The sequence below is a fragment of the Saimiri boliviensis genome, chromosome 12 (assembly GCF_048565385.1).
Source record: "Saimiri boliviensis isolate mSaiBol1 chromosome 12, mSaiBol1.pri, whole genome shotgun sequence".
Lineage (NCBI taxonomy): Eukaryota > Metazoa > Chordata > Mammalia > Primates > Cebidae > Saimiri > Saimiri boliviensis.
In genome coordinates, this window is record NC_133460.1 from 82,103,868 (window position 1) to 82,116,826 (window position 12,959).

Sequence of the window (12,959 nt, forward strand, 5' to 3'; positions counted from 1 at the left end):
CGCCCACCTGGCGTGCGTAGGGCGATCCCGAGCAAGCGGAAAGATTTGGGCAAGAACCTGCGCGGGAGCCGGGCCGTGCAGTGCGAACGCGCAGGCGCGGCCGAGGGGGCGGGCTACCACTCCGGAATCTGCGAACCCCAGTCGGTGCCGCATCCCCATCCCGCAGCCATGGCCGCCTACAAACTGGTGCTGATCCGGCACGGCGAGAGCGCGTGGAACCTGGAGAACCGCTTCAGCGGCTGGTACGACGCCGATCTGAGCCCGGCGGGCCATGAGGAGGCGAAGCGTGGCGGGCAGGCGCTGCGAGGTGCGGAGGGGCCGGGCGGGGGCTGCGAAGGGCCGGGTGTCCGGCTTTGGAGGCCGCCTGACTGGCGTCCGCGCCCTCCCGGAGAGGGCCAGCACTTTGGGCAGCGTCTCTCTAGTAGCTTAGTGTGTAGTCGAGAAGATGAGTGTAGAGGGAGAGTCGACTTGTTCAAGGTCACGCGGTGGAGCGTGAGGAAGTGTGCCAAGGGGGGGGACCCAGGGCGGTCGCCCCTTAACCCTTTGCGCTCCCCACGACACCGCCTCTCAGTTTTCCCTTTCTAGTCTGAGCATTTAATAAGTCGGGGACAGGCCGGGCGCGGTGGTTCACGCCTTTAATCCCAGCACGTTGGGAGGCTGAGGCGGGTGGATCACATGAGGTCAGAAGTTCGATACCAGCCTGACCAACACGGTGAAACCCCTTCTCTTCTGAAAATACAAAATTAGCCGGACGTGGTGGCGCACGCCTGTAATCCCAGCTACTTGGGAGGCTGAGGCAGGAGAATCGCATGAACCCGGGAGGCAGAGGTTGCGGTGAGCCGAGATCGCGCCACTGCACTCCAGCCTGGGCAACAAGAGCGAAACTCCGTCTTAACAACAAAAAAATAGTACGTTGAGAAGAGTTTGCCCTGATGGAGCCATCTGTGGCGGCCAGGTCTTAAGGTTCCCCCAGCGCCAGAAGCAGTTGGTGCAGTCTGGGGCTCTTGGAGGAGGACGCCATGTGCTTTAAAGCAGCTGTAACCAGGGCTTCTCAAGAGGCTGCTACGGATCCTAGCGGAGAGGCCTCGTCCCCAGCAGTAGGTGGAGTCCCTGGGGGTGCCTAACAAGCTTCAGGACACCAATAAATACACGTGCTTGGGTAGGACTTTGCTTTTCAGCAGCATTCCACAAATAGTGTGTCCAAAACGCATCCGTAGATGTAACTGAGTGAATGAATGATTTGAGTTGCCCTTCTACGCTCCAATAAAGTACGTAAGATTTAATCATCCTCATCCCTCCCTGTCCCCTTTATAGTTGTGAAAAGTGAGGATTTGCAAAGATGACTTGTACAAGGTCAAATCTTATTTCTAGTCCAGTGTCCTCGCCCTAGTTCTGGCAGAAGTAACAGGTAGGTGCGAGGAACTGGTAGGCCTTTGACCAAGGACGCTAGGCAAAGGTGGAAGTGGCTGAGATAATGCTTGCCTATCTAGGCTTGCCCACGCCCCAGTCTGCTCTTTGTGGTTTTGGAATGCTAATAAGGAAGCGTTCCCTGCTGCCAGCACTGCAAAGAATCCCTGGACTGAAGAGGTGCTTCCACTGATAGGGGCGGATCCTGCTTTGCTCCCTTCTAACCTCTGGACAAAGCAGCATCCATTCATAAGGGTCATTGATGAGGCACAGGTATTTGGCCTCAGGTTGCTCCCCTACCTTCTGGCCTTCACTGTACCATCCTTCTCAAATGAAGCAAAACTCGAGACAGTCTGGGAAATGTAATCTTCTGCGGGTAGGGTGGGCATGGGAGTGAATGTTTGGGATGGTCTGGCGTGACCTCATCTTTTAGGAGAGGCTGGGAAATGGAAAGTGCTGGTAAGGGAGGCCATTTTCTTTAGCTCTCTGGCAGGAAGAACTGTATCAGTCCTAGGTGGTTTGCCAATGTCTGGTCCAGGTTAACTGCATGTTGTTTCTATTTGATACCGATCAAATGGTTAAACTTGTAATCTCTGTAAAATAACAGATCCTGTTTCAGTTTTAAATGTTAGTAGCATTAAATTAAAAATTTAACAGTATAAAAGGTCGAAAATGTATAAATAATTCGTCAGTGCTTTAAGTGATAGGGAGAAAGCTAGTGAGAACTGAGTTTCCCCATGCATCCTTACTGCTAAGAGAGGGATAGCCTCGGGGATGATGGAGTCCACACCACACTGTCCACCCCCACCCCTGCCAGTGTCTCTAGGCTATGTTTTAGTTTGATGGGCAAGTTAAAGGAAGAGGCATTATGCTCTGATTCTTCAGGTTTTCTGTTAAGAGTCCTAAGCGGAACTTATTTGCTCCTTGAGGACCTATTTATGTGTCCAGAGTGAGCGGCTTCATTGCAAGTGGACACATTGCAGTGAAACAGACTGAAGCTCTCCAGCATGGAGGCTGAGGCTTGCACTGTGGGTATTCACTTCCAGGTGACTCAGCCTTTTGTTGGGGAGCCATTCCTCTCCTTACAGTTAGGAAGGTGACAGGAAGTGAGTCTACTAGGACTTGTCTGGATGCTCAGTAATGAGATCTGCTTCTTTGTCTTGTGGGTGGTGTGAGTTTTTCCGGTGATTAACATCCCCCACCGCCCCCGCAGCTGCCCCAGCCTTCATTCAGTAAGAATGAGTTCTGGGGCGGGCGCAGTGGCTCATGCCTATAATCCCAGCACTTTGGGAGGCTGAGGCGGGTGGATCACCCGAGGTACGGAGTTCAAGACCAGCCTTGCCAACATGGTGAAACCCCCGTTTCTACTAAAAATACAAAAATTGGCCGGGCGCGGTGGCTCACGCCTGTAATCCCAGCACTTTGGGAGGCCGAGGCGGGTGGATCATGTGGTCAAGAGATCGAGACCATCCTGGTCAACAAGGTGAAACCTCGTCTCTACTAAAAATACAAAAAATTAGCTGGGTGTGGTGGCGCATGCCTGTAATCCCAGCTACTCAGGAGGCTGAGGCGGGAGAATTGCCTGAACCCAGGAGGCAGAGGTTGCGGTGAGCCGAGATCGCGCCATTGCACTCCAGCCTGGGTAACAAGAGTGAAACTCCGCCTCAAAAAAAAAAAAAAAAAAAAAAAAAACGAAAAAACAAACAAAAAAAACAAAAATTAGCCAGGCGTGGTGGCAGGCGCCTGTAATCCCAGCTACTCAGGAGGCTGAGGTAGAGAACTGCTTGAACCCAGGACGTGGAGTGACAGAGCCGAAACTCTGTCTTTAAAAAAAAAAAAAAGAGGTTTTGAGGTTTTTTTTTTTTTTTTTGAGACGGAGTTTCGCTCTTGTTGCCCAGGCTGGAGTGCAATGGCGTGATCTCGGCTCACCGCAACCTCCGCCTCCTGGGTTCAGGCAATTCTCCCGCCTCAGCCTCCTGAGTAGCTGGGATTACAGGCACGTGCCACCATGCCCAGCTAATTTTTAGTATTTTTAGTAGAGACGGGGTTTCACCATGTTGACCAGGATGGTCTCGATCTTTTGACCTCGTGATCCACCCGTCTCGGCCTCCCAAAGTGCTGGGATTACAGGCTTGAGCCACTGCCCCCGGCCTTTTTTTTTTTTTTTTTTTTTAGACTTTTTTAGACTGAGTCTCGCTCTGAAGCCCAGGCTAGAGTGCAGTGGCTTGATCTCGGCTCACTGTAGCCTCTGCCTCCCAGTGTTCAAGCAATTCTCCTGCCTCAGCCTGCTGAGTAGCTGGGATTAGAGGCATGTACCACCATGCCCAGCTAACTTTTGTATTTTTAGTAGATATGGGGTTACACCATGTTGGCCAGGGTGGTCTTTTTTTTTTTTTTTTTTTTTTGAGACGGAGTTTTGCTCTTGTTACCCAGGCTGCAGTGGTGCAATGGCGCGATCTCGGCTCACCGCAACCTCTGCCTCCTGGGTTCAGGCAATTCTCCTCCCTCAGCCTCCTGAGTAGCTGAGATTACAGGCACGCACCACCATGCCCAGCTAATTTTTTTTTTTTTGTATTTTTAATAGAGACGGGGTTTCACCATGTTGACCAGGATGGTCTCGATCTCTTGATCTCGTGATCCACCTGCCTTGGCCTCCCAAAGTGCTGGGATTACAGGCTTGAGCCACCGCGCCTGGCCCCTGCCAGGGTGGTCTTGAACTCTTGACCTCGAAACCTGCCTGCCTCAGCCTCCCAAAGTACTGGGATTACTGGTGTGAGCCACTGTGCCTGGCCTCGAGAATGAGTTCTTACTGGCTTCATTCTCAGCTGAATGACTGGCACAAAAATTCACTTCACGTTTTATTAATTACTGTTGCTAACCTCAATATTAAGCAATATCCAAGCAAGTTTGTGCTGAATTGCTTTCTTTTTTTTTTTTGAGACTGAGTCTTGCTTTGTCACCCAGGCTGGAGTGCAATGTCGCTATCTCAGCTCACTGCAACCTCCGCCTCCCAGGTTCAAGCAGTTCTCCTGTCTCAGCCTCCCAAGTAGCTGGGATTACAGGCGTACACAACCATGCCTGGCTAATTTTTGTATTTTTAATAGAGACAGGGTTTCACCATGTTGGTCAGGCTGGTCTCAAACTCCTGACCTTGTGATCCCACCTGTCTCGGCCACCCTAAGTGCTGGGATTACATGTGTGAGCCACCGTGCCCGGCCTGAGCTGAATTTCTAAGAGAGCCTTCTAGTTTCATGGAGAAAAACAGGAATTTTTTTTGGTCATCAAGGAAAGGGCCATGTCCCCATTATGGTGGGAGGGAAAATAATCTTTCATGAAACAAAAAATCATTAAGACTGATTTCTTGTAACCTATTTGTTGGGCCAACATAACTCTTGTAACAATAACTAGTGTGTATGAAGACAGATTCATTGATTAATCAGATAGAGCGTAGTACTGGCTCTTTCTTTAGTGAGTGGCTTATCCTAAACTTGGGGTTTAACACTTAAGTAGGCATTCCCCTCTGAGGGCACTTTGACTACAGTAGAGAGAAACCATGGATTAGTTTGTGGTGTGGTTTCCATACTCCACAGTGAATACAATTTCTTTTTTTCGTTTTTTGTTTTGGAGATGGAGTTTCACTCTTGTTGCCCAGGCTAGAGGGCAGTGGTGCAATCTCAGCTCACCGCAACCTCTGCCTCCGGGGTTCAAGCAATTCTCCTGCCTCAGCCTCCTGAGTAGCTGGGATTACAGGCATGTGCCACTACGCCTGGTTAATTTTATATTTTTAGTAGAGATGGGGTTTCTCCATGTTGGTCAGGCTGGTCTTGAACTCCTGACCTCAGGTGATCCACCTGCCTCAGTCTCCCAAAGTGCTGGGATTGCAAGTGTGAGCCACTGCGCTGGGCCCAGTGAGTACAATTTCATATAACAAACAAAACTGCAAACAAATGCAAAAACAAAATACAATTTCATACAACAAACTGAGGTTTTATCAGCACAGAAAGAGCTCTTTCTGTGTCCTGATTGGGACTTAAATCCTAATTTTTTTAGATCAGAGGTCTAGTAAATACCTATTAGAAGTCACAATTCCCATCCTGGCCAACATGGTGGAACTCTGTCTCTACCAAAAATACAAAAATTAGCTGGGCATCGTGGCATGCACCTGTAATCCCAGCTACTTGGGAGGCTGAGGCGGGAGAATTACTTGAACCTGGGAGGTAGAGGTTGCAGTGAGCCAAAACCACGCCATTGTACTCCAGCCTGGGTGACAGAGTGAGACACCGTCTAAAAAGAAAAATGACAATTGTAACTGAAATACAAACATCAGGATCCTTGGGAGTAAGGAAAATGGGGATGGCTAGAGATGGTGGTCATGAGTGGGATTCTGGAGTCTCACAGCATGGATTTTAATCTTTTTTTTTTTTTTGAGACGGAGTTTCACTCTCCTTACCCAGGCTGGAGTGCAATGGCGTGATCTCGGCTCACCGCAACCTCCGCCTCCTGGGCTCAGGCAATTCTGCCTCAGCCTCCTGAGTAGCTGGGATTACAGGCACGTGCCACCATGCCCAGCTAATTTTTTGCACTTTTAGTAGAGACGGGGTTTCACCATGTTGATCAGGATGGTCTCGATCTCTTGACCTCGTGATCCACCCGCCTCGGCCTCCCAAAGTGCTGGATTTTAATCTCTTACATAATAGCTGTGACCTTGGATAGACTGTAAGAATACACAAAATGGTTGGCTAAATATTTTTTTTGGCCAAATTTTTTTCTTTTGGCTAAATATTTTCATTTGGACTTATACAGGAGATTAACATGAAAGAACATTTATGGCTCAGAGTAGACCTGATTAGCTTATCCCTTTGAACTTCTGATTTCCAGATGCTGGCTATGAGTTTGACATCTGCTTCACCTCAGTGCAGAAGAGAGCGATCCGGACCCTCTGGACAGTGCTAGATGCCATTGATCAGATGTGGCTGCCAGTAGTGAGGACTTGGCGCCTCAATGAGCGGCACTATGGGGGTCTAACTGGTCTCAATAAAGCAGAAACTGCTGCAAAGCATGGTGAGGCCCAGGTGAAGATATGGAGGCGCTCTTATGATGTCCCACCACCTCCAATGGAGCCCGACCATCCTTTCTACAGCAACATCAGTAAGGTATGGACAAACAGGTTTGGTCACTCCACCCAGGATCAGGGGATTGGAATCTGGGCTTCATTCTTTTTCAGTGTCTGCCTAATCTCACTGAGTTTATAATTTATGATAAAATAGTTAATTGTACTCCTCTCCATGGAATATGACATTCACTTACTAGAAAATATGGTTGATAATTCACTATCTCCTTACTAGAAAATATGGTTGATAGTTCACTACCTCCTTTTTTGTATTTCCACTGTCATATTTTATGACACCTTGTGAATGTGAATGGGCCAAAATCTATACATTATTAAGTCTTCTAACAGATGTAACTGTTAATAAGTGGTGAACTTGGATTCTTTATTGTTTAGGATCGCAGGTATGCAGACCTCACAGAAGATCAGTTACCCTCCTGTGAGAGTCTGAAGGACACGATTGCTAGAGCTCTGCCCTTCTGGAATGAAGAAATAGTTCCGCAGATCAAGGAGGGGAAACGGGTACTGATTGCAGCCCATGGCAACAGCCTCCGGGGCATTGTCAAGCATCTGGAGGGTATGTATGTTTTTTAGAAGCGCCCTCAAGGACAGGGATAAGGAAGAATTGCAAATCAGGGACTTGATCTAAAGGAGTTTAGGAAAGGGCTGGGCATGTTAACAGCTTTAGAGATGGTTTACATTGTCAAGTGAAAATCCTCCTTATCTGGCCAAGTACAGTGGCTAACACCTATAATTGCAACACGTTGGAAGAAGGCCAAGGCAGGACTCTTTGAGGCCAGGAGTTTGAGACCAGCCTGGACAACATAGTGAGATCCTATCTCTGCAAATTTATTTATTTATTTATTTATTTATTTATTTATGAGACGGAGTTTCACTCTTGTTACCCAGGCTGGAGTGCAATGGCGCGATCTTGGCTCACCGCAACCTCCGCCTCCTGGGTTCAGGCAATTCTCCTGCCTTAACCTCCTGAGTAGCTGGGATTACAGGCACGTGCCACCATGCCCAGCTAATGTTTTATATTTTTAGTAGAGACAGGGTTTTACCATGTTGACCAGGATGGTCTTGATCTCTTGACCTTCTGATCCACCCTCCTCGGCCTCCCAAAGTGCTGGGATTACAGGTTTGAGCCACCGCGCCTGGCTTCTCTGCAAAATTTTAAAAGGCCAGGCACAGTAGTTCATGCTTGTGCTATAGCACCTTGGGAGGCCAGGAATTCAAAACCAGCGTGGGCAACAAAGCAAGACCTTGTCTGTACAAAAGAAAAATGAAAAATTAGCTGGGCATGGGGATGCCCACCTGTAGTCCCAGCTACTCAAGAGGCTGAGGCAGGAGATTGGTTGAGCCCAGCAGTTTGACGTTATAGTGAGGTATGATTGTGCCACTACATTCTAGCCTGGGTGAGAGAGTAAGATCTTGTCTCTTTTTTTTTTTTTTTTTTTTTTTTTTGAGACGGAGTTTTGCTCTTGTTACTCAGGCTGGAGTGCAATGGCGCGATCTCGGCTCACTGCAACCTCCGCCTCCTGGGTTCAGGCAATTCTCCTGCCTCAGCCTCCTGAGTAGCTGGGATTACAGGCACGCGCCACCATGCCCAGCTAATTTTTTGTATTTTTAGTAGAGACGAGGTTTCACCATGTTGACCAGGATGGTCTCGATCTCTCGACCTCGTGATCCACCCGCCTCGGCCTCCCAAAGTGCTGGGATTACAGGCTTGAGCCACCGCGCCCGGCCGATCTTGTCTCTTAAAAAAAAAAAAAAATATATATATATATATATATATAAATAAAAGAAAAAAATTCTCCTTAGTCACAGCCATGCACAGCTTCACATATGAATCTCAATTTGTCTTAAATTGTTTCACCCCCGAGGCCTAGAGGCCCATGTGTGCTGATTTTTGGTTGGATGGACACAGGATATCTGAGATGTGTATAATCTGGCTTCACTATGAGCTTCTAGATCCCACTTTGGTAGAGATATCTGGCCATAGATCTTGCTGTAGTTTGTTGGTGGTCCATCTTGTATACTTTTTCTTGCTTTTCAGTTTAACGGCTGAGAAATAAGCATGGTAGGGGCCATTCCCTGGGTTCAGAACTACTATAAAGATCAGAAAGGGTGTCTTACTTTAATTCTGTCAAAGTCCTTTGTCACATGGAGGAAAAAGAGTAAACCTGGAGGGGTGATGTGGATTTATGTCTTGTGTGGCTGATCATGGTGGATGTTTTCAGGTCTCTCTGAAGAGGCTATCATGGAGCTGAACTTGCCAACTGGTATTCCCATTGTCTATGAATTGGACAAGAATTTGAAACCCATCAAGCCCATGCAGTTCCTGGGGGATGAAGAGACCGTGCGTAAAGCCATGGAAGCTGTGGCTGCCCAGGGGAAGGCCAAGAAATGAAGGCCAGCGGGCAGGCTGCTGTCCCCAGGAGCACCCTCCCTGCCTGTTGCATCCCTCTACCCCTCCCTCCTGCACATGTCACACTGACCACATCTGTAGACATCTTGAGTTGTAGCTGCAGATGGGGATTGGTGGCTCCCAGTTTCATTTTAGCCATTTTGTCTCCTGTACCCACTCCCTTCATACATTCTAGTCAGAATTGCACTTCTAGGGCACAGGTTCTCAGTCCAAGCTGTAGAAAGGCTCCCCTTATCCAAGAGAGTTGAAAGGTAGTGATGGGCTTTTGCAAGTGCTTTGTTTACTAAAGACTTGAAGGGAGGAACATGCTAGGCTGTGATCAATGAAGAGAAGCAAGAGAGCCTGTCTACCCCAAGGAGCCAGTCCTCTGCTTGTTGGCAGTCAGGCCACTGCCTGGGGGCTGTAGTCATTCCAGTGGCAGATGAATGTAACCTGCATGGTGATGTGACAACTGTTTCCTCTCTGACCCCAGAGAAGCTGGCTCTAGAAGGTTGGGATGAATCCTGAATTTAGTTTAGGTGTTACATTTACTTTTATATATATAAAAAAGTATAGTATATATAAATAGTACAAAACAATAACCCTTTTGGGGTTTCTTGTGGCGGTTGAAATAGTACCACATATGGTCATCGGAATATAAACCATTCCTCATACCAATATGGGATCAGCTCCTTGACCTCTGAGGGGCAGGAGTGCTTCCTGCTGTGTTTCTGAATCCCTCCCCACCTTGTTTTGTTGCAGTGAAATGCCTCTTGGTCCTGTCCAAGTGTCTCACTGATTTCTGAATCATGTTCTAGTTGCTTTGCTCTGCCACATGGGTCCAGTGTTCTTTGAGCATAACTGTACTAAATCCTTTTTCCAGATCAGTATAATAAAGGAGTGATGTGCAATAGTTTCCTGTGTGATGTGGAAAACCTTATCTGAGGAAGCCTTAGCATTTAACTTGAAATGTCTCTAACTACCCTAGTCCTTGTGTGGTAGTTTGTTTTAGGACACCCAGTCACAACTTTACACGGTTGGTCCAAAAATGGGGTTTTCAAAATGTCAGCCTGCTGGGCTGAGGAAGGGGTGGCAGGCCTCCATTTCTGTTGTTCCCTGCAGTTCTTGCTTGGTGCCCCCCTGGTTACTGAATATCTGATTGAAAAGTTAAATTCTGAAACTCCATTACATCCTCTTTAAGTAAAGTCTGCTTTGTCAGTTTTTTTTTTCCCCCACAAAACCGGCTGGCTGTGCCGCACAGGCTGCACAGGCTGGAGTGTAGTAGCGTGATCGCAGCTCACTGCAACCTCCACCTCCCAGGTTGAAGTGATCCTCCCGCCCCAGCCTTCCGAGTAGCTGGGACCACAGGCATATGCCACCATGCCCACTTAATTTCTGTATTTTTAATAGAGATGGGATTTTGCCATGTTGCCCAGGCTGGTCTTGAATGAGTTTTGGCCTCCCAAAGTGCTGGGATTACAGGTATGAGCCACTGTGCAGGCCTCAGAATTTGTCTGTTTAACCCTTTCCTGTTACCAACTTGTAAACTTGATTCATACCTTTCTTTTTGGCTCTTTGAAAATTAAAGATGACCTCAAAAAGTGACTTGGTACAGTGGAAAAGGAGTATAATTACATTATAAACACAATCACCTTCTCTCTCCTTTGAAAAGATCACTGGAATACAGGAAAGCCCATAAAGCTGGAGAAAACCTTCCCTTTCCCTTCTGGTAGGAGCAAGTAACACCCTCCATCTGTTCAGCGTCTAATGAAGCTCCTCGGTGCCACCCACTGGGTGAGGGATATTATATAGGTTGGCTCTAATATTGACAACCCACGAAAGGACTGGTAACTCCTGTTTATAAAAGAGAAAACAGGCCCAAAAGAAACAGGTAAAAAGCATCAAATATCATACCACTTGGTACTGGGGTTGGGGTAGATACCGATTCAAACAAATCAAGGTCCTTATTCTAAGATTTAAATACTTTCAAGCATCTTGCTTTTCTTTTCTCTTTTTTTTTTGAGACAGAGCTTCCCTCTTATTGCCCAGGCTGGAGTGCACTGGCGCAATGTGGGCTCACTGCAAACTTCTCCTGGGTTCAGGAGATTCTTTTGCCTCAGCTTATGAAGTAGCTGAGATTATAGGCATGCGCCACCATGTCCAGCTAATTTTTTATTTTTAGTAGAGACAGGGTTTTTCCATGTTGGTCAGGTTGGTCTTGAACTCCCAACCTCAGGTGATCTGCCTGCCTCAGCCTCCCAAAGTGCTGGGATTACAGGTGTGAGCCACTGTGCCTGCATCTTGCTTTTCAACTTTAGATTTTCATTTCACTTACACACTATCCTTAAGTAATTTCAGTCTCCAAGAGCCTGGTGGGATGTAATTTCCTAGGCTATGCAGAATCCTAGGCCAGAAATTGATAATTTTTGCCAGCACAGTGGTACACACCTGTAATCCCAGCATTTAGGGAGGCTGAGGAAGGAGAATCACTTGAGGCCAGGAGTTTGAGACTGGCCTGGGCAACATAGCAAGACCATGGGTCTCTATTAAAAAAAATTAGCCATGACCATTTGAAAAAGATTAAAAAAAATTAGCCGGGCATGATGGTGTGTGCCTGTAGTCCCAGCTACTTGGCGGGTCACCTGAGCCCAGGTGTTTGAGGCTGCAATGAGCTGACAGCACCACTGCACTCCAGCCTGGGTGACATTGTGAGACCCTGTCTCTAAAAAAAATTGTACATATGGGGAAAAAAAAAAAAAAAAAAAAAGGCCAGGTGTGGTGGCTGACACCTGTAAGCCCAGCATTTTGGGAGGCCAAAGTGGGCGGATCACCTGAGGTCAGGAGTTCGAGACCAGCCTGGCCAATATGGTGAAATCCTGTCTCTACCAAAAGTTAGCCTTGTGTGATGGCACATGCCTGTAGTTCCAGCTACTGGGAAGGCTGAGGCAGAACTGCTTGAACCTGGAAGGTGAAGGCTGCAGTGAGCTGAAATCACGCCACTGCACTCCAGCCTAGGTGACAGTAGTGAGACTCCATCTCAAGAAAACAAACAAAAACACAAAACCTGCATGTGGATCTACAATGATCTCAATCTCAGCAAAATTTTCCATTAAAGAAACCCTAACATGTTCAAGCCTGGCAACAAGGGGATACAAATTAGGTGGGATGATTGTAAAGCTCACATTAAGCACCATCACTAAATACTGAAGATACGGTCTTCCTAACACTTCAAGTGACAACTCAGATTTACATTTCATCAGCAATCTCTCCATACTTAACCCTCATCCCTTCCTCATCCCCAAACTTATGCCTTCATTTCTGCTTCTGCACTTAGCCTGGGCTCATCTCTCTGCCTTGATTATCTTCATTTACTTAAGTTCTTTTTTTTTGAGACGGAGTTTCGCTCTTGCTGGAGTGCAATGGCGTGATCTCGGCTCACCGCAACCTCCGCCTCCTGGGTTCAGGCAATTTTCCTGCCTCAGCCTTCTGAGTAGCTGGGATTACAGGCATGTGCCACCATGCCCAGCTAATTTTTTTTTTGTATTTTTGGTAGAGGCGGGGTTTCACCATGTTGACCAGGATGGTCTCGATCTCTTGACCTCGTGATCCACCTGCCTCGGCCTCCCAAAGTGCTGGGATTACAGGCTTGAGCCACCGCGCCCGGCCGTTACGTTCTTTAATTTCTTTTGATCTCATGTCATTAATCCTTTCCTGGCCACCCCCTGTCAGTACTCTGTCTCACTTTTCAATTTAGATTTAACAAACATTTCCTGGAGTACCCCCTATATTGGTAATGTGTATCAAATACTTTTAGACATGCTACTTTTTTTTTTGAGACAGAGTGTCGCTCTTGTTACCAGGCTGGAGTGCAATGGCGCAATCTCGGCTCACCGCAACCTCCGCCTCCTGGGTTCAGGCAATTCTCCTGCCTCAGCCTCCTAGACATGCTACTTTTTTTAGACAGTCTCACTCTGTCGCCCAGGCTGGAGTGCAGTGGTGTAACCTCAACTCACTGTAACCTCCACTCCAGGGTTC

At 47.6% G+C, this 12,959-nt stretch overlaps 1 protein-coding gene across 1 annotated transcript; it reads left to right on the forward strand.

Moving 5' to 3' along the window:
- The first annotated feature begins 64 nt into the window (after nucleotides 1-64).
- Nucleotides 65-9,837, forward strand: PGAM1 (phosphoglycerate mutase 1). The gene is made up of 4 exons (XM_003922337.4): nucleotides 65-307; nucleotides 6,286-6,560; nucleotides 6,911-7,091; nucleotides 8,758-9,837. Exons 1-4 carry the CDS (start codon nucleotides 169-171, stop codon nucleotides 8,925-8,927), a joined length of 765 nt encoding a protein of 254 aa, XP_003922386.2. The 5' UTR covers nucleotides 65-168; the 3' UTR covers nucleotides 8,928-9,837.
- Nucleotides 9,838-12,959: the final 3,122 nt, after the last annotated feature.

Excerpts from the sequence above, each read along its gene's own strand:
- PGAM1 (XM_003922337.4), top strand. The coding sequence starts at position 169 with ATGGCCGCCTACAAACTGGTGCTGATCCGGCACGGCGAGAGCGCGTGG. Across the intron at positions 6,561-6,910 it reads TCTACAGCAACATCAGTAAG|GATCGCAGGTATGCAGACCT; the intron begins GTATGGACAAAC and ends TTTATTGTTTAG. Across the intron at positions 7,092-8,757 it reads CATTGTCAAGCATCTGGAGG|GTCTCTCTGAAGAGGCTATC; the intron begins GTATGTATGTTT and ends GGATGTTTTCAG.